Genomic DNA, 25990 nt, shown 5'->3' with positions numbered 1-25990 from the left:
TCCTGCACCCTCACCTCCAACAACAAGTGCGAGGAGCTCATGGACTTCTTTGTCACTAAGATCGAGACCATCCGTTCAGCTGCCCCTGCCGCTTCCCTCCCCATGCCCACCAGGCCAAACTTCCCCTAAGGTTCCTCCCTGCCCTAACCCTGAACTCGCATCTTTCTCTAGTTTCTCGCCTATCTCCCCTCATTGTCTTCGGTCCCTGCCACAAAATCCGTTCCCCAGCCACTGACTCCATCCTTCTCCCTGGCAACTGTCTGAGGCTAAACAAGACCGTTCGCAACATTGGTATTGCATTTGACCCTGAGATGATCTTCCGACCACATATCTGCTCCATCACCAAAACCACCTACTTTCACCTCCGTAATATCATCCAACTCCGCCCTGCCTCGGCTCATCTGCTGCTGAAACCCTCTTCCATGCCTTTCTTAACTCTAGATTTGACTAGTTCAATGCTTTACTAGCCAGCCTCCCATCTTCCACCCTACATAAACTTCAGCTCATCCAAAGTCTACTGCCTATGTCCTAACTCACACCAAGTCCTACTCACCCATCACCCCTGTGCTCGCTGACCTACATTAGCTCCTGGTCCAGCAATGTCTCAATTTTAAAATTCTCATACTTGCTTTCAAATTCTTCCATGGCCTCACCCCTCACTAGCTCTGTAATCTCCTCCAGCCCTACAACCCCCGAGATATCTGCACTCCTCCAGTTCTGGCCTCTTGCGCAACCCTGATTTTAATTGCTCCACCATTGGCGGCCGTGCTTTCAACTGCATAGGCCAGAATTGGAAGAACGTAGCATTCTCGAAGGATTGTAACCACTGCTGTAACTTGAGTTAACACTCCTGTAGTTAAAGAACAATAGAAATAAAAATCAAATTCCATGAACGTGCACGAAAGCACATCAGTTCGCATCTTTTCACAGGTAACTTACTGTTTTTTTTTGTTTGCATGCTCCAAACTCCTTCTGTGCTTGACCACCATAGCCTGGGCAGCACAGGGCAACACTTGTGAGGGCCCTTAATTGCTCCTTTAGAGTCATAGAGTCATAGAGTTTTACAGCACAGAAAGAGGCCCTTCGGCCCATCGTGTCTGCGCCGCCCATCCATCCCTGTCCAGTCTAATCCCATTTTCCAGCATTTGGTCCATAGCCTTGTATGCAATGGCATTTCAAGTGCTCATCCAAATGCTTCTTGAATGTTGTGAGGGTTCCTGCCTCCACCACCCTTTCAGGCATTGAGTTCCACATTCCAACCACCCTCTGGGTGAAAAAGTTCCTCCTCAAATCCCCTCTAAATCTCCTGCCCCTTACCCTGAATCTATGCCCCCTTGTTATTGACCCCCCCACTAAGGGGAAAAGTTCCTCTTTATCTACCCTATCTATGCCCCTCATTATTTTGTACACCTCAATCAGGTCCCCCCTCAGCCTTCTCTGCTCCAAGGAAAACAACTCCAGCCTGTCCAGCCTCTCTTCATAGCTGAGGCGCTCCATCCCAGGTAACATCCTGGTGAATCTTCTCTGCACCCTCTCCAAAGCAATCACATCCTTCCTATAGTGAGGCGACCAGAACTGCACACAGTACTCCAGCTGTGGCCTCACCAGCGTTTTGTACAGCTCCATCATAACCTCCCTGCTCTTATATTCTATGCCTCGGCTAATGAAGGCAAGTATCCCATATGCCTTTTTAACCACCTTATCTACCTGCTCCGCTGCCTTCAGGGATCTATGTACATGTACACCAAGGTCCCTCTGACCCTCTGTACTTCCTAGGGTCCTACCACTCATTGTGTATTCCCTTGCCTTATTTGTCCGTCCAAAATGCATCACCTCGCACTTTTCAGGGTTAAATTCCATTTGCCACTTTTCCGCCCATCTGACCAACCCGTTTATATCGTCCTGTAGCCGGAGGCTTTCCTCCTCGCAATTTACCACCCCACCAATTTTCGTGTCATCTGCGAACTTACTGATCATACCTTTTACATTCTCATCCAAATCATTTATGTAGATCACAAACAATAAGGGACCCAGCACCGATCCCTGAGGTACCCCACTGGACACAGGCTTCCAGTCACAAAAGCAACCTTCGACCATCACCCTCTGCCTCCTGCCACTCAGCCAGTTTAGGATCCAACGCGCCAAGGCACCCTGGATCCCATGGGCTCTTACCTTCTTGACCAGTCTCCTATCTTTGGTAGAGGCATTCGCTGGTCTCCACCTCCTGTAGCTTTGCATAGTTAAAACCGGTTCTGTTGCATGGCAGGTCTGTGAGGGGAAAACCTCTGTGATAATTTCACTCGCTCATTCTGCAGGATATATGATGCTGTCCGGGAGAAATGCTACAAAATGTTTATGAGGATCTGTCGGCTATGTGGGCCAGTGGGAGTATGGCTAAGTCAGCACTATGGATAATAATGTTTTTACATCTTCTTTTACATGGTAAGTATAAATTATTTAAATTATTTTAATAATACAATCCTTATTAAACTAAAGAAACAGCCTGTTGTACAACCTTTTCATAATTAATTTAGAACAAAGGGCACCTTTTTGAGAGACACTGTCTGTAATACTAAACATTGGGCTGGATTTTACAGTCAGAGGCGAAGGAACAACACCAGCCGTTCATGACACTTAGACTTTCTGTGGGCTTTGCCAAAACGGCACAGCGACCTCTACAGGGGATCTGGGACCTGTGTGAACAGGGCAAGCAGCCTGTCTCCTCACCCAATCAGATTGGAGAATCCTTACTGAGCCACATTAGAATATTTAATTCAAAGTAAAATCACGTACAGAAAGCAAAATAAAGAGAGGGAAATAAAAATGGGATTAAGAGAGAGATAAAAGAGATAGAAAAGTAAAAACAAAATGTTATTCAAATTTTTAAATTTTTTAAAATCTCCAACAATAATTAAAATCTAAAGGAATGAGACGCCACATTTGTAAAAGTAAATTTTCAGTGCTGGAGAGGTTGTTTGGCAGTAATTAAGACTTATCACGTCGTTAAAAAGTCACTTACACTTGAATGGACAAGCCCTCATTTTTTCTGGCGTGTTTAGTGGGTATCCAGTGGGCAAGATTTGCAACTTTACACCATTCCATGTGCTTCAATGGCGAGTCTCTCGGCAGGGCAGCTCGGACAGTAACTTCCTGATTTCCACATTCAACTGCGAATGTGCTGTCTGATACACTCTTTAATAACAGTAAGCGTTGATAGCCTCACCGTACTGCAAAATCCAGGCCATTTGTTTTTGGAAAATATAAGTTTTTTTTTTAAATGAAAGAAAAATATGTTAAACTCTCCTAAACTGAAAATAAATTGCATCAGCTTTCAGAAGATTGGGAGTGAGATAGCTAGTGTTTCACATTTGATCAGTCAACAAACAGAATTTAAACTTAAGCAGCTACTGTAACGTTAGACAGTCAGACCACTAACCACACATTAATCCTTCGGGGGAATTCTTTGCTCCTTGGGTTGACCAGCCTTTTATAATTCTTTGGTGTTACACAGATAGTTACTCAGATATCAGTTGTTTATTACTGTAATGTTAATTACATTTACATTTGTTCTTTAGTTTTAGGCCAGATTTCTAGGGTAAACACTAAGGCCGGGATTTTCTAGGGGGTCAGCGGGTGGGATTGGTGGTGGGTTGGGTGGGAAATTTGATATTTTTGACACACCACCATGCGCCTTTCCCAATGTCGGGTCTGTCAGCGCTGAACAGACCCGACAGGCAGCGGCAGGGGACCCAATTCAGGTAATTAGTGGCTTGTTTAGAGCCATTTAAGAATGATTTTTAGCTTACCTTTTACATTTGACAGCTCGCCCACGGGGCCCATGCTGGTCGTGGACCACATCTGTCAAGCTGAGGCGGGAGTTCAGTGGCCATTGAATCAGCTGATGAGTTGACAGCTTCAAATGTAAAGTAAAAGCTCCCACCTTACATAGACATCTTCCCTCAGCCGCAAGCTGTTCCTCACTGCATTTCCACAACAGATTCACCATGCTGCAAGTCTTTACACAAGTCTCCATCCAGTCTGACCTCATTACCTCTCTCACCATTGACAGATCACTTCTGTCATCTCTACTTCACCTGCCATCTATTCCATCAGCATGGGTGCCCTTTATACGCTTTCACCTTGGTCCTCAGAATCCCACCACGATCAGCCCCAACACCAGCAGCACCAGGCACACCAGCAGCACCAACAATAACACCAATCTTCTCCGCAATCAACTGATGCTGCACAGAACAGAGGGCATCAGCACCCAACCACATTGCTGCCCGGGAGGACAGGGATGGCCTTGCCATGGCCAGATTTACTTCACTTGACACTGTACACCCTGGCTGCCACATGATGCGCCAGGTTGGCATCACCCACATCAACACCTTAAAGCATCCCTACAATGCCCAAGCCATTCCTTTCACACTCATGACCATTGCGGAGGTCGTTATGTCTCACCATTCACTGCAACTCACTAAGCCACTTCCAAAGGTGCAGACAAATCTGTCCAAGAATGTTGGCATGATTGCACTAGGATGAGGGTGAGTGTGAAGGGTGGCTAGTGAGATGCGGATGTGATAATATAGATAGAGAGAGGGATGGGTGGAGGTGCAAGGTAAGTTGATGTGAGTAAGGATGTGCAGGAGGAGGCTAGGGAAGACAGAGTGATGGAGATGTGATCAGAGGCACAGCAGGATGAGGTTGAACATAAGAACATAAGAACATAAGAAATAGGAGCAGGAGTAGGCCAATCAGCCCCTCGAGCCTGCTTCGCCATTCAATAAGATCATGGCTGATCTGATCCTAACCGCCAGTCTACTATCGCAGAACCATCTCCTGAATCTAACAGAATTAGACACACGAAATAGGAGCAGGATCAGGCTACATGGCCCCTGGGCCCGCTCCGCTACCCACAGGGCCATGTCCGATCCGAACCTAGACTCATGTCCAAATTCCTGCCCGTAACCCTTAATTCCCTTTACTTCTAGGAAACTGTCTATTTCTGTTTTAAATTTATGTAATGATGTAGCTTCTACAGCTTTTTGGGGCAGCATATTCCATGGACCTACCACCCTCTGACTGAAGTAGCTCCTCCTCATCTCAGTCTTTAAAGAGCAGCCCCTTATTCTAAGACTATGCCCCCTAGTTCTAGTTTCACCCATCATCGGGAACATCCTCCCCACATCCACCCGATCCAACCCCTTCACAATCTTATATGTTTCAATAAGATCGCCTCTCATTCTTCTGAACTCCAATGAGTAGAGTCCCAATCTACTCAACCTCTCCTCATATGTCCATCCCCTCATCCCCGGCTTTCTACTAACGGTTCGTGATCTACTGAGATCATCAAAACGTTTGCGGCACTGCACCCAGGTCCTCCTGACCACATCCCTGCTTGTGCCCTCCTCTGCAATATGCAACCAGGCTGCGTTGGTCTCCTGGGAAGGTCTCTTCCGCCCATGGGAAGGGAAGAGAACCTTCCTGCGTGCTGTGACTCCCTCCATAAGCATATGGAGGGAGTCATGGGAGAGCCTGGGTGCAGCCCTGCACCTTTGTGCAGTGCTTGTCAGTGTTTGCAGAACCTCAATGCTGTAGAACACTGACAGCGGAAATGTCAAAATAAAGTTGGCCATGGTCCCTTTATGGAAACCAGCTGATGACGCGCCATCAAATGACATCACCAGACCCGCTTCCTCTAATTGGCCGGGAAATGCGCTGGGCGGGCTTAACAAGCCCTATCAACGTAAATTCATTTCACAGAGCAGGATGGAGCCGGCAGCGGGGTCGGGACCCCCATCAACGTCACCCGCCACGGACCCACTGAGGTGAGCAAAATCCCGTGTGTAAATGAAGAGTTTTAAAAACTGTTTTCCCTTTTCTCACCATTCACTCTTTTTATTCTGTATTTTATCTGACTAACATCCTATATTGTAGGCAAGACTACAGAAGGCAGCTGTCCGATCGAAGGCGTGGAGAACAAAGCAAGGGAGGGAAGCACAAGTGGTTTAAAATCAGATGATTTTGACCATACCTCGCCTGGAACAAGCCCTGATAAAACTGAGTCCTTTTTTCTGATTTGTTAATGTTTAAAACACTGATCTTACCTTTCTCCCTGTGCCCCTGGTGTCCCACAGTCCATTCTGGAGCTGGAAGGCTCATCTTGAAATATTAGTCTCGGATCGACCGAAAACAGGCTCCAAAGGTGCATGTATGGCAAATGAATCTTTTATATTTGTAGTTAGCTGGGATCTGCATTGCTCTTTCCATATCAGAAACCTAAATGTGTATTTGTTCTTTAGTTTTAGGTCAGCTGCCTGTACCACAGAATGTGAATTTAACTTCTGAAAACTTCAAGCATATTGTGAAATGGGAAGCGGGAGCTGGGTCACCTCCAAACACACGGTTCACAGTCGAGGCCTGCAGGTTAAGGTAAGCACCTGTGTTGGATTTCTGAAATGTTTCTCCAGTGAGTCCATTGTGGGGTTTTTTCAGTCTCAGGATCTGGGTGTCGCTGGCAAGGCCGACATTTATTGTCCATTCCTAGGTTGCCCTTGAGAAGGTGGTGGTGAGCCTTCTTCTTGGACTTCTGCAGTTCGCGTGGTGAAGGCACTCCCACAGTGTTGTTTGGTAGGGAGTTCCAGGATTTTGACCCAATGACGATGAAGGACCGGTGATATACTTCCAAGTCGGGATGGTGTGTGACTTGGTGTTCCCATGCACCTGCTGCCCTTGTCCTTCTAGGTGATGGCGGTCACGGGTTTGGGAGGTGCTGTTGAAGAAGCCTTGGCAAGTTGGTGCAGTGCATCTTGTGGATGGTACACACTGCAGCCACTGTGGCTGGTCATGGATGGAGTGGATGTCTAAGGTAGTGAATGGGCTGCTGATCAAGCGGGCTGCTTTGTCCTGGATGATGGCGAGCTTCTTGAGTGTTGTTGCAGCCACACCCATCCAGGAAAGTGGAAATTGCGAGTTAAATTGCGCTGTCATGTTTCCTGCAGAGCAGAACTCAGACTTAAGTTAATGGTTTCCATTAGAAACAGAGGTTAGCAAGCTCCTAGACTCACCGTCGTAAACCTTTGTACTTGCATCTCTTTGTGGTGTGAAACCCTCCTCATTTACCTCAGACAATGGCCTGGATTTTCCAGGGCCTTTGACTGCATACGCAGTGCGTACGCGGCTGTAAGGGCCCCGCAAGTTCCGGGTTTCTGCATGTGATGCGCATGCGTGAAAACCTAGAACTTGCGATCCCGCATTCCCGGGAAAAGGACATCTGCGGGCGGAGAGTTGGGCTATTTGCCCAACTACTGCCCAGCGAATGCCTGTGAAGCTCTTACGCCTAGAAAAGCAGGCGAAGGGCCTTCTTTTACCAGCGTAAGAGTTTAAATAAATATTAAAATAATTTAAAATTATTTAAACATAAAAAAACTTTAAAATTTGTTATAGGTTATTTTTAGCCCCTTTAAAACATTTACATTTATTTTTCAAAAAATTAATTTTTGTTTTAAATGTTTAATGAAATTGTATTTTAATTAATTTTAAATATGTCTTTTTTTTAATTTCAAGGTTGTGTACATGTATTTTTTTGGATGATTCCTATTATGCTTATGGGGGTTCCGTATGTAAATAGAATCCCCATAAGCATAATGGGGAATCCCCTTTCTGATTGGTTGGGCTGGCTCATGTGATCCCAGGGGCACTTGCGAACTGTGTGCGCCCCGGGATACATGGGCCTCTACGCATGTCTGCACGTAGAGGCCCAGGAGCGTGGGTCTCTGCGGATCCAGGACCATCGAGTAGGTGCATAGATTTATTGTGGATCGGAGGCATCCGCCCGCGGGAAACCTCCAACCGCAAATTCAGGCCCATTATCATTGTTGGGGAGGCTTTCAGCAACATCTCCAAACCACAAGCCATGTGGCAGCAATTGTTTTACATTCGCTTTTCTATCCTACATTTATGCAAAACTAGTTTCAAGTTTCAGATGTGAAAATAAGGGTAATGTTTTCCACTGACAGCTTGCATGTTCCAAAGAAGGGATTGAAGAAAAATGAGCGAGGTTCACAAACCATGCCACTGGTAAGGTATGTCCACCAGCTCCTCATGAAACACAGAAGGTTAGTATACAGGTACAGCAGGTGATCAGGAAGGCCAATGGAATCTTGGCTTTTATTGCAAGGGGGATGGAGTATAAAAGCAGGGAAGTCTTGCTGCAGTTATACAGGGTACTGGTGAGGCCACACCTGGAATACTGCGTACAGTTTTGGTTTCCATATTTAAGAAAAGATATACTTGCTCTTGAGGCCGTTCAGAGAAGGTTCACTCGGTTGATTCCGGAGATGAGGGGGTTGACGTATGAGGAAAGGTTGAGTAGGTTGGGCCTCTACTCATCGGAATTTAGAAGAATGAGAGGCGATCTTATCGAAACATATAAGATTGTGAGGGGGCTTGATCGGGTGGATGCGGTGAGGATGTTTCCACTGATGGGTGAGACTAGAACTAGGGGGCATAATCTTAGAATAAGGGGCTGCTCTTTCAAAACTGAGATGAGGAGAAACTTCTTCACTCAGAGGGTAGTAAATCTATGGAATTTGCTACCTCAGAGAGTTGTGGAAGCTGCGACATTAAATAAATTTAAAACGGAGATAGACATTTTCCTAGCTGATAAGGGAATAAGGGGTTACGGGGAGAGGGCAGGGAAGTGGACGTGAGTCTAAGTTCGGATCAGCCATGATCCTATTGAATGGCTGAGCAGGCCCGAGGGGCCGTATGGCCTACTCCTGCTCCTACTTCTTATGTTCTTATGTTCCTCTGGGCTGCAGGTCTTGCTTCAACAATCTGCAAATGTCTGCGATGACCTGGCGCGATAGCCTGAGCCTCCTTTGGCACTGGTGCTCAGTCATGTTGAGGAAGCTCATCCTCTGCCTGTATACACTGTGTTGGGGGTATCGCCACCGGCGCGGTGCAGCCCTGCGCTGATGCCCTCTGTCCTGTGCAGCTTCAGGTGGTTGTGGAGAAGGTTGGTGTTCTTGTTGGTGTTGCTGGTGCTGCTAGTGTTGGGGCTCATCGTGGTCTGATTCTGAGGACCAAGGTGAGACAGTATAAAGGGCACCTATGCTGATGTAATAGATGGCAGGTCAAGTAGAGATGACAGAAGCAATCTGTCAATGGTGTGATAGGTGGTACCAATGAGGTGACAGTGGATCCGGACTTTGCTGAAAAGACTTGCAACCTGTAGAAAGTTAAATCTGTGCTGACAATGAACTCAGCAACAGGTGGGATTATTTATTGTGTTTTCCATGCTGTGCACTAATGAGCTGGATCAATGGCCACTCAACTTCTACCTCAGGTTCACAGACGTGGTTCCCGAGCTGCGTGATTCCCATGCTCAGCCAGGGAAATTTGAAAGGTAGGGTTAAAAAGAGGTTTAAGGGTCTGACAAGTACCTCATAATGATGTAAGTTAGCTCGGCCGCCTCTGCCGTTCGGGTCGCTGCTATGCTGGCAAACGCGCCCGAGGGAAAGACACGTGGGGGCAGGAGGGAAAGACACGTGGGGGCAGGATGACGGCGGGTTCCCGACCCACTCCAACTTATTTCAAATTTCCCTCCCGACCCACCTTCATTCCCGTCCGCATGGACGTCAGAAAACTCCGGCCTCAGCGTCGGAATTGCACTGTGAACACACTGCCACTGCTCCATCTAAGGTGCACGGGTGCGCACTGATCCCGAGCTCGTGCGCAGTGATACGCTTATCAATTACTTCATAAAAGGTGATGAGTCGAAGAAGAGATGATGAGTCGAAAGAAGAGATGAATAAGGCTTTTATTAGCTAAGAAGAGACCATGCTTCTTCGTGAGTGACTGAACAAGTCTGAACGAAACCCACACAGTGGTGGGTGGAGTCAGCTGAGGCGTGCCTCCATACACAGCGCCACCCAGAGGTGGCAATATACAATACAGTGGTTTACCACATTCACCCCTTGTTTAATGTGAAGTCCGGCGGGGTGAAGGGTACTACAAGTTAAGTCTATCAGGAGGCCTTGTCTGACGTCCTGATCGTCGTGGTGGCGGCGGTGGTGTTGCAGCATGCGACGTCGGGTCTGGTGTCTGGGTGGTTGGCGAAGATTCCTGGGGCTTTGGCATGCCGTCTGCAGGGGTTGGGTTGGGAGGGGTGGTGGGGGATAACAGTGGTAAGGGGGATAACGGTGGTAAGGGGGATAACGGTGGTAATTCAGGGGTACCCGAGGGTGCGAGATCTCGTATGGAGACCGTGTCCTCCCGCCCGTCTGGGTATGTCACCCAGGCATACTGGGGGTTGGCGTGTAGGAGGTGCACCCGCTCGACCAGGGGGTCCGTTTTATGCGTCCTCACGTGCCTCCGCAGTAGGACGGGCCCAGGAGAAGTCAACCATGCCGGTAGCGAGGTTCCCGATGTAGACTTCCGGGGGAAAACGAACATTTTCTCATGAGGGGTCGCATTAGTGGCAGTACAAAGCAGTGACCGAATGGAGTGAAGCGCTGCAGGGAGGACCTCCTGCCAGCGGGAGGTCGGAAGGCCCTTAGATTTTAGTGCTAAGAGGACTGCCTTCCAAACCGTCGCGTTCTCCCTTTCCACCTGGCCGTTCCCCCGGGGGTTGTAACTGGTGGTCCTGCTCGTGGCGATACCTCTTGTTAGCAGGTACTGCCGAAGTTCGTCGCTCATGAACGATGAGCCCCTGTCGCTATGTATATAGCTGGGGAACCCGAACAGAGCGAAGATGTCATTCAGACACTTGATGACCGTGGTACTGGTCATGTCTGGGCAAGGGATGGCAAAGGGGAAACGGGAGTACTCATCAACTATGTTGAGGAAGTACACATTGCGGTCAGCGGAGGGGAGGGGCCCTTTAAAATCGACGCTCAGGCGTTCGAAGGGGCGGGTGGCCTTGATCAGGCTTGCTCTGTCCGGCCTATAGAAGTGCGGTTTGCACTCGGCGCAGATTTGGCAGCTCTTGGTCATGGTCCTGACCTCCTCGATGGAGTAGGGCAGGTTACGGGATTTGATAAAATGGAAAAACCTGGTGACCCCCGGGTGGCAGAGGTCATTGTGGAGGGACTGCAGCCTATCACTCTGTGCGTTGGCGCATGTACCACGTGATAGGGCATCTGGGGGCTCATTGAGTTTCCCTGGCCGATACAAGATATCATAATTGTAGGTGGAGAGTTCGATTCTCCACCTCAAGATCTTGTCGTTCTTGATTTTACCCCTCTGCTTATTATTAAACATAAAAGCTACTGAACGCTGGTCAGTGAGCAGGGTAAATCGTTTCCCGGCCAGGTAATGCCTCCAGTGACGCACCGCTTCTACAATAGCCTGGGCCTCCTTTTCGACGGAGGAGTGTCTCGTCTCGGGGCCCTGGAGGGTCCTTGAGAAAAAGGCCACGGGTCTGCCCGCCTGGTTAAGGGTCGCGGCTAGGGCGAAGTCGGAGGCATCGCTCTCCACTTGGAAGGGGATGGACTCATCCACCGCGTGCATTGCGGCCTTCGCGATATCGTTCTTGATAAGAGTGAAGGCTGCACACGCCTCTGGTGTCAGGGGGAAGGAGGTGGCTTTGATGAGGGGCCTGGCTTTGTCTGCATAGAGGGGCACCCACTGGGCGTAGTAGGAGAAAAACCCCAGGCATCTCTTCAGTGCTTTTTGGCAGTGGGGAAGGGGTAGCTCCATTAGGGGGCGCATTCTGTCGGGGTCGGGCCCGATGACTCCGTTCTCCACCACGCAGCCGAGGATGGCCAGGCGCTTGGTGTGAAACATACATTTTTCCTTATTGTACGTTAGGTTCAGCCGTTGGGCCGTACGGAGGAAATTTGCTAGATTAACGTCGTGGTCCTGCTGGTCGTGGCCGCAGATGGTGACGTTATCCAAATAGGGGAAGGTTGCCCGCAGCGCGTTCTGGTCAACCATTCGGTCCATCTCCCTTTGGAAGACCGAAACCCCGTTGGTGACGCCGAAGGGGACCCTAAGGAAGTGGTAGAGGCGGCCGTTTGCCTCGAAGGCAGTATACTGGCGGTCCTCATGGCGGATGGGCAGCTGGTGGTACGCTGACTTAAGGTCGATGGTGGAGAATACTTTGTATTGCGCAATCTGATTGACCATATCAGATATGCGAGGGAGGGGGTACGCGTCCAGCTGGGTGTACCGGTTTATGGTTTGGCTGTAGTCGATTACCATGCGGCGTTTTGCAGTGGTTTTAACGACTACAACCTGGGCTCGCCAGGGGCTAGTGCTACCTTCGATAATGCCCTCCTTCAAGAGCCGCTCCACCTCAGAGCTGATAAAAGCTCTGTCCCCGGCACTGTACCGCCTGCTTTTGGTAGCGATGGGTTTACAGTCGCGGGTGAGGTTAGCGAACAGGGGAGGGGGGGGGACTTTTAATGTGGAAAGGCTGCAGGTGGTTTGCAGCGGGCGATTTAAAAGTTGTTGGTTGCAGACTGTGAGTGGGGGGAGGGGTCCACCGTATGCTAGTGTGACACTCTTAAGGTGGCACTGAAAATCCAACCCTAGCAGGACGGCAGCGCAAAGACGGGGCAGGACTAGCAGTTTAAAATTTTGATATTCAGTGCCCCCTACTGACAGGGTCACCACACAGTAGCCGCTGATGTCCATTGACTGGGACTTGGACGCCATAGAAATGCGATGGTGCGTTGGCAGAATCGTGAGGGAGTGGCTACGTACCGTGTCGGGGTGGACGAAACTCTCTGTGCTCCCGCTGTCGATCAGGCAACTGGTGGCGCGGCCGTTTACCGCGATATCCATCATGGAGCTGGATAGGTGGTGAGGGTGGCCTTGATCCAGCGTCACGGAGGCCAGTATGTGGCTTAGTGAGTCACTATAGTCATCCGCCGAGACGGTGGTCGGTTCCGGTGACGAAATGGCGGTTGAGTGCGTTGGATACGATGGCGGCGGATGCCATGCGGCCGGGGGTACACAAAATGGCGGATAAGATGGCTGCTCCCACGGCCCGCACGCTGCGCTGCTGGCTGGCTTCCCCTTGCAGGCGTTAGCGTAATGGCCTTTCTTCCCGCAGCCCGAGCAGGTAGCTGTCTTAGCTGGGCAGTGCACTCTGGGATGTTTTAACTGGCCACAGAAATAGCATTTTTGGGCCTGGTTACTGGGCATCGAAGCAGTTCTTACCGGAGGCTGCTGTCTCGGTTGGGTCGCTGCAGCGGTTGGTGCCGGGGGCGGTGGTCCCGTGTCCCACGGTTTCGATTGCCATGTCTCGGCGCCGTTACGGGGGTATGCCTCGAGGTTTCGGTGGGCCTCCTCTAACGAGAGCGCAAGGGCAATGGCCGTCTTCAGGTCGGGTTCCTTGCTTTCTAGCAGTCTCTGCCGGGTGTGGTCTGACTGGAGGCCCCTGACGAAGGCATCACAGGCGAGTCACTGCGCGTGCTCCACAGCCGTTACCGCTTTACAATCGCAGTCTCTGCAGAGTGCCAGTAGCGCCCGTGCAAATGCCCCTACCGATTCTCCCGGTTGCTGCCTGCGGGATCCCAAGAGGTGTCGGGCGTAAATTGTGTTCACTGGGCGCGTATATTGCCCTTTTAGTAGCTCGAGGGCCGCCACGTACGTATTAGAGTCCCGGATTAGCATATATACTTGATGGCTCACCTGGGCGGTCAAAATTTTCAGTTTGTGATCCTCCTCTGTAACCTGTGAGATTGCGAGGAAGGATTCAAAGCAGCTCAGCCAGTGTTCAAACTTGGCTGATGCACCCACATCTTGAGGGTCGAGGTCCAGGCGTGGTGGTCTGAGGGCTCTCAGCAATGTCTGCTGTATCCGTTGCTGTTGTTGCTCCTCAGGTGTCGCCATTTAACTTTTAGCTAATAAAATTGATACGCTTATCAATTACTTCATAAAAGGTGATGAGTCGAAGAAGAGATGATGAGTCGAAAGAAGAGATGAATAAGGCTTTTATTAGCTAAGAAGAGACCATGCTTCTTCGTGAGTGACTGAACAAGTCTGAACGAAACCCACACAGTGGTGGGTGGAGTCAGCTGAGGCATGCCTCCATACACAGCGCCACCCAGAGGTGGCAATATACAATACAGTGGTTTACCACACGCAGTTGATCTGAAAAGCTGCACAGAGAACTGAACAGGTGCTGGGGTGGGGCAGGAGCCTAATACACAATGGCCCGGGAATCCAGACAGACTCGTTTGTGAGTCTTGTGACCTCAGAGCCGATCGCAATCGCAGCTCTTGAACTAAGACAAGAGTATATATAAACAAGGCGAATGTATATTTATAAACTCAGGGATATACCTGTTTATACACTATGAATGGAACCGCGTTTATGTGTTCAACCATAAATGTATTTTGATGCTTTGGCAACATAAGATGTACCTTATCATGCCAATAAAGCGATTTGTATTGTATTGTATTGTATTGTGTGTTCCGATGGTTGATGGGTTGCTGTGTAACACCGGAAGCGGTTTGGCTTTCTCCCTTGAACTTTGACCTGTCAGCGGGACAATCCCCCGAGCTCTGATTCTTTGCCTTTCGGCCTTCTGTGGCTGCTCACGGGATACCGGCGCCGCGCATGCGCAGTACCCAGTTCGGCCGCGCTTTCATCGGCTCCATGCAGAGGTCAGGGGATCCATTGGTGGCCGGTGGGGGGAAGATCAAGGATCGAAAGGGGAGACAGGGGGAATCGGAGCGGGGAGGGAGAGGGAGAGGGGAGAGAGAGAGAGAGAGGGATGGAAAGAGAGAGGGGGACAGGGAGAAGGGGACGGAGAGAGGGATGGAGAGAGAGTGAGAGGGACGGGGAGAGAGATAGAGGGGGATGGAGAGAAGGGGATGAAGAGAAGGGGATGGAGAGAGGGACGGACAGGGGGACGGAGTGAGAGGGGTACGGAGAGGGAGAGGGGATGGAGAGAGGGGAATGGAGGGAGAGAAGGACAGAGAGAGAGAGAGAGGGAGATGGGGAGAGAGAGAAAGGGACAGAGAGAGAGGCACAGAGAGAGGGTAAGGGTGCAGGTACGCGTAGTCTGTTCCCAGGGACTGAGCGGCGGCCACACTTTGGAACAACACAGGTGGAGGTGCAACACATGTACAACGGCCGCTGGAAGGAGCTAAAGCAACAAGTTTTAGGCCCCCGGTGAAACAAAAATTAGAATTTTTGAAAAAAAATTCAGAAAATTGTTTAGAGCCAGAAAAAAACACAGGAAAGTGATGTTGAAAGTCCCGCGGTCAGTTCCTGTTAAATTTTGCCAGGTGTTGTCCCCTTTTTGGGGATAGATAACCACACCACCATCTTCGGAAGTTTAACCATTTTATTCACTTTCTTATTTGAGCCCCATTTGGAATTAGAGTTTATTTTATTATTTTTTGTTGTATGTTTAATGGCAGCATTGAAGAGGGAAAGAGAAACTTGGAGCAACTTCTATCAAAGCTGTAATGAGACTTGAAAGTATTTAAAGATTTTTAATGAACTTTTCACAAAAAATGAGTGTTAAAAACACTTTTTCCCGCTAAGTTTTGAATATGATTTTGGAAGAAACAGAAACAAAAATCAATTTTCCCCTCATCTAACAAGTTTCAACCAGGTCTTGAAGTCCAAATGCTTAAAACATTTTAAAATTGAAATTTCTCAATAATTGATTTTGAACGATTGACTGGAGTGAGTAGCTTTACACAAACATGTAACCATGCTGCTGAGGAGGGGGAGGGCGGGGAGTGTAGGGTTTTTTTTCCTGCTCTCTTGCCCGTTCTGGCCCCCTGCCAGGCTTCGTGCAAGAATTACCCTTGAGTGGTTCGACCCACTCCCCCTACGGTTCTAGACCTTGGACTTAGATGCAGAGAACAGTAGTGCAGAGAAAAGGACTCAATAGACCAGGCTGAATAGCACGAAATGGATACTTTTATTTTTAAACAGTTTGAAGCATTACAAAATACATGTCATAGGCACAGATTAAAGTAACTACAATCATGCACAAATTTATGAACTTGACTCTATGGAAATGGGGAACACACGGCACATCGTAAAAGGGGAAACACATTACGATTTCCCTTAACTCCCTCCCCTATACCTAAACTAAGTTTCGACCTGGGGAACTTGGGATCATGCTCACCACTCTCGAAATCGCGAAAAGGGGTTCGCAGCCTTTTTGGCACCGCTTCCCGTCGTCACGTGGATTGGAAGCTTCTGGCGCAGTCGATATTCTCTCCTCCCTCGAGGCGGTGGGGTAGACCCAGCCTCGATGAGCGCTTGTTAAGGTTGAGATCCACTAGGCCTGTCGTGGATTTTTGTTCGTGGAGTAGACCTAGATGCAGGTTATGCACATGGGAGAATCTTGTGGCCTAGATCGCCAGTCCTCCAGAGGGTTTCTTCTCAGTCGGCCTGGGTCGTCGATGATCTCCCGACCCCAGTACCCGGGCCACCCTCGTCGTTTTCTCGTCGTGGCCGAGCCTTGTTTGGCTGAACACCGACCACGTTGTCCTTTTACCGAAACCGTCCGCCTTTAAAAAGACGAAAACGTTTTCATCGATTCTGCATCTGCCGAAGTTGAAGTCGTCCAAGAAGAAGAAGCAGCCGCCGTCCAGTCAAGTGAAGTTGTTCAAGTAACCCGAAGTCCGAAGCGACTTAGATGGACTTTCAATCCATAGTTATACTCTTTTGGGACAGTCTTATCTCCCGCCAAATCATAGTCCTGTCTTTGTATTAATTCTGGCGGGCAGAAATCTCTGCAGGGGCGCTTTGTCTTGTAACGAAGCCGGTGATAACTTAAACTGGCCTTCCTGGCCGATAATGTCTGTTAATGTCCTTTGCATTGTCACCGCGGCTCGGTTCGCATATTGATCGGTCCGGACATTTTCCTTGATGGCTGCTAAACGGTTTTTCCTTTGTACAATAAATGGGTATAAGTGTTTTTACATTGTCCGCCCATATCTTGATGGGCCCCATCCTGTACTTATAATCCATTGAATATGTATGCTGTTGCTCTGAGTTTCGGTTCCCAGATACTGGCTTTCGCGGGTTTACTGTCTTCAATCCACAAGCCTGTCTAGCTTGCAGTAACAGAAATAAACTGGTTCAGAAACTGATCACGGGGCCTGGCGGCCATTTTGTATGCCCTTTTATCAAAGGTTTTTCTGTGCAAGCTTACTTTGGTCAATAAACAGTCTTATTTTATCCAGTTTTCTTGCGTGATTTTTGCTGAAAATTGCGAATTTTACAGGCCCCCGTGATACTGATAGCTTGCTTAAAGTATCAATCCTTGATGAGCAAATTTTCCCTGATTCCCCACATCCAAACATTCCTGGCACTTAACTATCTATGCCCCTCACGACACATGCAGTTCCCATTTCCGGAGAAAATGAAAATTACCTCATGCACATTTGGAATCATAGACAGCAAATCTTAAACTATAACACCTTCACCTGTCAGATGGGCAGGGGTTGATACCCTTTTGCGCCATCTGCATACACCTTTTATTAATCAAAACTTAATAACGACTAATAACATAACAATACTTAATTCCTTATAACCCAAACCAAATGCAAAAGAAAACACGGATGTTCAAAAGAGAAACAAAAACCAAAAAAATCTTAAAATGGATGGACTCTTAATCTTCTACTAGCAGCTTAAAGTGGGGTGTCTTCTTCCCCCATTCGCACATAGCGTTCTTTCCATTCGCCCGCGTTCTCGTGCCTCTGGAGGCGTTTGCCTCTCTTACAATGCACGAAGAGCAAAAATATCACAATTAAAACCTGACATACTACTAGGATATGGGATGCTATTCTAATCCAGGCTGGGATTTCTATGTTGGTGAACAAGTCCCACCATGGTGGGATGGTTATGTCCAATATGTCTTTTCCTATCTCTAAAGTCTTCTGCTCCAGTGTGTAGAAATGTTTGTGAAATTATAACGGCTTTTAAAATCTTGGTGAGGTGTTCGGGAAGAGGGGGAATGACATAACCAAAATGCGCGACAAATCGTTGTAAGTCTGTGAAATTCTCTTTGATAGTGATGTGTACGGTGGAGGGTGCAGGAATGGGAACAATTCGTTGTTGTGCCACTTGAACCTCGGCCCTGGGTTTGAAACAGAAACTGCTATCACCGACCGAACACCACTCGTGTTGTCCGTATCGGTACTGAGGCGCTGCAGTGGTGACGCAGTATGTCCCACCCCCGATATATGCCACCTGTGGGGGCACATGGTCCTCTGCCATTGCCTCCATGGTGCAATTCACCGGCTTCGCGCTAGCAGTTCTGAACCCGCACTGTGGTTTCAAAAAGGCATTCAAGTGCTGGGGACACAGGATGATGTGTGCTCCCCCGGCTCCGACACCCCGAGAGGTCGGTGCCTGTCATCGTACGCTCCCATCTGATGACGTAAGGCGGGACCACTGCGTAACGAATGTGTGCGCCCCCCTGAATGACTCCAATGTTCTCTACTCTGTATACCGGGGCGGGCTTTGCTGCGGGACCCAGCACCGGCATTCTTACTACTATTCCCATGATGGTGTGATTCGAATGTCCGCAGTCCACTGGAACTGGGTATGCTTCTGCGGCTAGCCTGAGCTGGCACGGGCTTAATGCATTCTCAAAAGGGTGGAGCGCTTGCAAGTGCTTGTTGCTGATCCAGGACGGGACCAAACCCTGTTTTAAATCCTCAAGATTACTGCGGCCCTCGCCCAATAACCACGCCCCGTACAGCACACAGGCCTCGTTTTGCGCAGCTTGATCGGACGCATTCCGATCCTCAATGAGTGCATTTACCGTTCTCGCGTGTTTCTCCAGCTCAGCAATTATGTCCTTAAAGTGTAGTGTCATGGCCTGGTCCTCATGCAACTCAGAACCCACTACCTTGTTTTCGTCTGTCAATATGTTCCTTAACTGGGCTTTTAAACCGTTGATCTGTGTCTGCAGCTCCACGTTATCTAGAGCGTTGACAACAGATGTCCCGGTATTAAAAGCAGTGAATATGTCATTTACAGTACCCCTTCTTTGCCTCCCGACTCGATCCAAAACTTCTGGCGGTGTGGTGTATAATTTGTCTCTGTCGATGTCGGCAAAGTCAAATTCGTAAAATTGTCTAAACATACGGGTTAACAGGACCTGGTATAATTGTTCCGTTTCTTTGGGACACCACTCCGGCAATCTTACCCCAGTGAGATTTAAAATCACTGAGGCCACCGCGTAGTGTGCCCCTTGGTACAGCACCTGACCGGTGGGTACCAATACTAAACCGTTCCCGGGTCCCTTGGTGGTGGTTGGGCACCCTCCTTTCTGGGCTAGTGCTACCGGAAGCGTGGGCAGGGGCTTGCGTGGGCGGGTGATGAGTTCAGTGGCGTTCACCGGAATAGGGGAGTATGGGGCTCCGCACGCTCGAGTGCTAACATCCCATCTCATCCCCTTCCCTTCATCCTGCCACTGCCTCTGGAAGAAGATGGACACGCCCTTGGGGCAGACGTGTCTCGAACCCCACATACAGACATATATTCCCTCATCTGGTTCCCACCATTTGTCCCAACACACACGTAATTGTCCGTGAGTTCCCGTAATAGTCCGATGGGTATTATTACCCAGTCGTTCCCACTCGACCGTAGAGTTTCTCATGTCCTTTCCCAGCTTTCGTAGCCACCACCATCGCCTTGGTGGTACGTTCCCATTGCACACCAGACAAATCCTCTTTCCCACGGTAACGCTGACTCTGGGCGCTAGGATCCTCACTCGAGGGCACGTTAATGAAGTCTCTTGGTAGGCAAAACCGAAATTGCTGGAATATTCCGTGGAATTTGTTCCCAACCAACCTGGCCATCTCCCTTGGTGGAAGTAGGTGGCGGTTTCCTCTACCTCTCGCTCCCCCGTCCCATCCGTTGCGATGGGGGCCGTGTCCCCGGAGCACCCGAAAATGATGACGTCCTTGGTGCGGCCTCGGTAGGCCCACCCGCACCCGAGCGCCATGAATGCGATGAAAATCCTTTCCATCATATCCCAGGTTTCTGTAACCAACAAAATGATGTAGCCGGGCTCCCGATAGGTGCTGGCCTAAATTAATTGGACGCGCGGGTTCCTGGACCCCGCTCCCTAACCAACACACATACCGGGCAGACCTCAAAATTGTACTCTTAACACCATATACTTTACATTCCTTAAACTATCGCCATAATTTCCTAACTTATCTTATGTACAGCGCCGCCCTCCGTGGGGCGGCTTTCCGAATCCCTGTGAGGTCTGTCGTGTGCCACACCCTGCGGTGGGGCTGCATTGATCTTTGGCTTTGATCCCCCGCAGCCGGTCGCTGCTGAACGGGGATCATGTCTTCCTGGGGCTGCTTTAAACCGTGGTTGGGAAGGATGGGGAGAATCTGGCCAAAATTTTCTGGGCTGGGGCGCTCGAGCCGACCTACGAGGGGCTGCTTTGGGTTGGGCTCCCGGGGCCGATGGACCAGGGGTTGGGACTGTTACCGTTACAGCCTGTGGTTCCTCCACAGCTGCCGGCTCCAGCTCCCCTCCCTCAGGCTCCGCCCCCCCGGGGTCGGGATCTGTGGCTTCTGACTCCACCTCACCTGTCCCTACAGGTAACGAGTCTCCGCCCCCACTCCCTACCTCCCCCAAGCTTGAGTCGAGGGCGGGACTGCCGTCCTCTGACTCTTCCTCCTCCGTGATTGGGTCTAAAGCGAGGTTGAGCTGTTCGGGCTCTCCCCTGCCTAAATCCCATTCAAAAGATGAGACCTCCCACTCCAATGGGATGGCCTCTCCCTTTACGCAGGCTACTGCTCCAGCCTGTGTGGTCTGTGACTCTGTTACAGGCTGAGGATCTTTGTTCTCAGACCTGGTCCCCTTTGGTGGCCCTTGTGCACCCGGTTTAAACAGTTTACACTGGTTGATGTGAAACCATTTGGTACGTCGGGGCGTCTTCACTGCATAAACCATGGGGCTGGCCTTGTCTACAATGCTGTATGGCCCCATGTACAGTGGTTCAAAACTCCCTACCCTGGCGTAGTTTCGGACCATGACCTGGTCTCCGACTACCCACTCGTTGTTTCCGAGGTTCCAACAACAGTTTATTTCCCTGGTGCTGTCTTCCCATGTTCCCAGCCGCCTGCCCATAAACCTGTCTCAGGCGCTCCAAGAGGGTTTGGGCGAATTTGTCCCGTTTCACCTCTCGGAGCTGGCCCTCAGTGAGCACCGGGGCTAGCACATGGGTGGGTGTTCGCATGGTCCTTCCAGTCATTAACTCGTGCGGGGAATACCCAGTGCTTTTGGACTGGCTGGCTCGGATCCCCATGAGGACTAAAGGCAGGACCTCCGCCCATTTCTGGGGCGAGCCCATTGTCTCTTTCCTCAGCTTTTCCTTGAGGGTCCGATTCATACGCTCAACAATCCCGGATGACTGGGGATTGTATGCTACGTGCCACTTTCCCTCAATGCCCAAGAGCATGAGGGCGTTCTGCATTACTTGACCGGTGAACTGACTCCCCTGGTCGGACTCTACAAAACGGGGGAGTCCCCACCGTGAGAACACTTCCCGAATCAAGATCTTAGCAGTACCCAGTGCCGTAGCGGTTCTGCACGGGAAGGCTTCTACCCATTTGGTGAACACATCTACCAGGACAAGGCAGTACTTATAGCCTCCCTGGGCGGCGGGCAGGGGCCCTATGTAGTCGACCTGAATCGACTGCCATGGTCCCTCTACCCTCCTGATGTGCCCCATGGGCACCTTCCTTTTGTGGGGGTCTGGGTTGTTAGCAGCATACACAAGACAGCTTGCGCAGAACTCGCGGACATCGTCCCGAAGTCCCGGCCACCATCCCGCCTGCTCCACCCGTTGCCAGGTGACCTCAGGTCCGGGGTGTCCCGCTCCTGGACCCTCGTGGGCCAATTGCAGGAATTCCCTTCGGTGCTGCTGCGGCACAACCCACTGCTCCTCTCGGAACAGCATACCTTCTTTGACTGTGAGGGCTGCCGTACTGTACGGACCTTCTACCTGTTTGCCCTCTGTGATGGCTTTTAGGACTGCTTTTAGGGCGGGATCCAGGGTTTGGACGGTCTTTAGGTCTGGGGGCGGTGTCACCCCTGTGTTCCCGGGAATTCCCTCCCTGCCTTGGATCGCCGCCACGGGTCCGGGTTCGTATGGGTCCCAGAGAATGCCGTTGCGGGCACCCTCCCTGGCTAGCGCATCCGCCTGCTGGTTGCCCTGACTGCGGGGTTCTGTGGTGGAGTGAGCCTTCACCTTATGGATGAACACCTCTCCTTTCTCCCCCACAGCTGCTAGGATCTTCTCCAGCAAGGGCTTAACTGTTAAAGGCCGCCCGTCCGCGGAGGTGTACCCGCGTCGGGACCAGATGGCGAGGTACTCTGTACACGAATTGCACGTGAACATGCTGTCTGAGCAAATCGTGTATGGGGTTGGGAAAATCTCGGGGTGGGTAACCACGTACGCCACCGCGGACAGTTCAGCCTGCTGCGCGCTCATAGTGCTGGGGAGCTTAATTGCCAGGGCAATGTTTGCCGCAGGGTCATAAACTCCACACCCTGTGAGTCGCTTGCCGTCAGCTACAGTGCTAGAACCGTCTACGTAGATCTCGCGGCCTGTGGGATGTATCCCGGCCCGTAAACCTATGTTAACTTCCCATACCCCTTCTACGGAACATTGATGGGCTGTCCCGGGATATGCCATATTGGCTGCGAGCCTTGGCGCGCAGAGGCCTTTAACTTTTAGATCCATCTGGGAAAGGAGGAGGGTCCAGCGCGCAATCCGAGCGCTGCTTACGGTCCCATCCTTAATCCTCCCATCCAGAAGCATCTTCGTGGGGGTGTGATGGGTGAGGAGCGTAATGGGAGAGGTCCCTGTGAAGATCACTGATCTGTTCACAGCCCAATGCGTGGCCAGGAGATGCCGTTCGCAATTGGAGAAACTCCTCTCCACATCCGTGAGCACCCTGGAGGAATAAACTACTGGTCTTAGCTTGCCGTGCCGCTCTTGGAGCAGCACTGCGCTCAGGCTGTCCCCACTAGCGGCTACCTCCAGAAAGAACTCCTCTCCCCCATCTATGGCCCCTAGGGCTGGCGCGGTCTGCAGATCTCTTTTCAACTTCTCGAACGCTGCCTGGCACCCCTTGTCCCAAGACCACTCGACTCCCTTGTGTAAGAGTCGAAGTAGCGGGGCCGCTGTGGCAGCATCGTCCTCGATGAAATCTCTGCAGTACCCGGTCAATCCCAAAAAGGACCTTACACCCGTTACTGTGTTGGGAATCGGCAGATCTTGTATAGATTCCCGTCTGGCCTTATCTATGGCTCTTTCCCCAGCGCGGATGGCCAGACCCAGGAATTTGACTTCCTGCTGGCCGATCTGGGCTTTCTTTGGGTTTACTTTGAAACCCTTCCTTTCTAACAGTTCCAACAATTCGGCTAATAGTGGGCCGTGTTCTTCCCTTGTGTCTGTGAACAGGAGTAAGTCGTCCACATACTGCACTATCTGGTTGGGCTGGCTAAACTCTTTCAAACTCCCCGCCATGCACTGATGGAAAATGCTGGGGCTGTTGTGAAAACCCTGTGGTAAGCAGTTCCAAGTGTACTGTTGCCCTTTGAAAGTAAAGGCAAACTTGTACTGGTCCTCCCGCCGCAGCGGAATGGACCAAAAACCGTTCGAGATGTCCAGCACCGTGAATGTGGTCGCCGATGCTGGAATACTCCCTATTAAGTCTGCAACTGCTGCTACCGTGGGCGCGCAGGCTGGGATATTACTATTGAGGACTCTAGTCCACCGTGGCTCTCCACGAATTGTCCGGTTTCTTTACCGGCCATAATGGGGAGTTCACGTGGGTGGCTATCGTTCTCAACACGCCCTGCTGCACCAATGAAGATATTGCTGTCTCCATGTCGGGTTCTGCCTCCTTGGGGAAATTATACTGCTTTTGGGGTCGGATCATGGGGTCCCCGTCTACGCTGACTTCGAACCCAGTGACTCTCCCACAATCGTGCTTGTGGGTGGCGAACGCGGTCAGATTTTCTGACACACTCGCCTGCAAGTCCGTTGGGACGCTCGCTACCATGAGCTCGAGATCGTAACCTCCTGACGGCTTCATAGTGCACAGGGCCCCCTTTTCTTCCTTCCCCGGGATTACGACTACCTTACCTAAACCGCCCTCGGCTCCCCAGAGACAGTGATTTCTCAGGTCCACGAGGATCCCGTGTTCCACCAAGAAATCAGCCCCGAGGATGCCTTTTCCCCCCCCCTCATTCCACTTCAATAGGATGCACGTCCATGTGGTGTGGAGCGCTCCCAACTGAATGGAGAGTGGGAGGGAGTACGCGCCAGCCTGTTCTCTACCTGTGAAACCCGCTACTAAATATGGAGCCTGGGCGGACAGAGGTGAGGCAAAAGGTTTGTCCGTGTGGATCACGGTACACGAAGCTCCCGTATCCAACAGGTAGCTACCCCTTTGTTTCTCCACCTCCATCTCCACCACAGGTCTTCTCCAAGCGTCATAGCGGAGCGGACACAAGTAGACGGGCTGTGCGGGCGTCAGTCATTTAGGTGTTTCGGCTGGGGCCTCGGGGGCGATAGGGCTGTTAGCAACCGCTACCTTCCCCTGCCAAGTCATCAGAGACCGCATAGTCTCCAAGACTGACTCGATCGCAGCGGGGTCCACAACCGCACCACCCCCTTTATTCGGGGCAGAGGCTACGGTTGGGTTCTGGACTGGTGTTGGGGCAGCGGCCTGCCCTTGTGGTTGTGCTGGTGTTGGGTAAACTCTCGGGCCGTTGGCAACTCGGGCTTGGGCTTGATCTTGGGCTGCGGCGAACGCTCTCTCCCTCTTATCCTTCCAAGGATTCCTACAGTCCTTGCGCCAATGACCCTCCTTCCCACACCCGTAACAACTGCTATTGGCTTGAGGAGGGCGATTTCCCTACTGACGCCATTCCCTTTTAGCAGAGGCTGCGGGTCTCACCTCATGCACCTTTCCTTTCACAACAGGCGTTTTCTTGCCCTTGTTGTTTCTATAACTGATCGTGAGCTGATCTAGTACTACTTCCTCCGTGGAGCGGGCGTTGGTGGGGTCAAACCATGCTTTGGCCTGTTCCTTCACTACTGGCAGGCAACCTGCTACCAGGCACCGAAGCCAGTGAGCCCTTTGTTCGCCATCCAGCCCGGCCCGGGCCGGCCCGCCCGGGCAGCTGCGCCGATACACTGGCCACAACCTGTCGGCGAAAACCCGTGGGGGTTCTCCCTCTAACTGCACTGTCTTTTCTAAACGGAGGAACGGAGTTCCGTCCCCCTCTCCCATGATCTCCAGAATCTCATCCCGTAGCAACTCATAGTCCCTGTGCCCTCTCTTGCTCTCGTCAGGGAGACACTGGAGGAGCGAACTGTCCAGGGAGAACAGCAGCATTTTAGACTGTTCAACCCCGTCGCAGTCATTGACTGCTGCGGTCTGCTCCACGTCCCTGAAATGCACGGAGGGATCTCCTGACTCGGAGAGTTTTGGGATGTGACTTATCATCTCTCTTAGCTGTCGTGCGCTATGAGGCATTATGATCTGACTCTCAAGGGGTCCGTCATCGCCATTTTCTTCATTTGGACTGAGCCTCCGGTGTCTCGTTGGACACATCGGCGCCGGCCCTGACTCTACTATCTGGGGTTGCGCTACCTCAGGGCTCTCTTCCTCTACCGTCTCCGTCTCCTGTCCCGGAGTCCAAGACTCCTCGTAAGCAGGAGGCGCAGAGGGTTCGGGAGTTGGTACCCCAACTGCCTCTTGTGGGATCGGTCTTTTGGATTCCTTGGCTAGCAATAGCTGGCTCGCCGGTGGATTTATGAGACACACCAACCCGTTTGCCTTCGCTAGGGCCGTTCTCAGGTCCTCTAGCTCCCGGCGGCAAGCGCTGTGGTCGGTGCTCTCAGATCTATCCTCCATGGCCATCTTATATGCTGCCCTGGCTCCCAGAAGTTTTTCCTCTTGGGCCTCTATCTGCTTAGCTAGACGGAAACACTTTTCTCTCATTC

General features: G+C 50.9%; 1 protein-coding gene across 2 annotated transcripts in view; it reads left to right on the top strand.

The window, feature by feature from the left end:
- The window catches only part of LOC147124993 (uncharacterized), a 72082-nt gene that overhangs the window by 7841 nt on the left and 38251 nt on the right, over window positions 1–25990 (top strand). For both annotated transcript variants that reach the window (XM_085995800.1, XM_085995791.1), the window contains exons 2-3: window positions 2316–2442; window positions 6303–6432. In XM_085995800.1, the coding sequence (XP_085851926.1) occupies window positions 2340–2442; window positions 6303–6432 (233 nt within the window). In that variant the 5' untranslated portion in view covers window positions 2316–2339. The remainder of the gene's footprint in view (window positions 1–2315; window positions 2443–6302; window positions 6433–25990) is intronic.

Source organism: Somniosus microcephalus, chromosome 1 (assembly GCF_052327205.1).
Source record: "Somniosus microcephalus isolate GS21.2 chromosome 1, FLI_Smic_1.0, whole genome shotgun sequence".
Lineage (NCBI taxonomy): Eukaryota > Metazoa > Chordata > Chondrichthyes > Squaliformes > Somniosidae > Somniosus > Somniosus microcephalus.
Note: the sequence above shows the minus strand (reverse complement) of the source record. Positions and strands in the feature narration are given on the sequence as shown.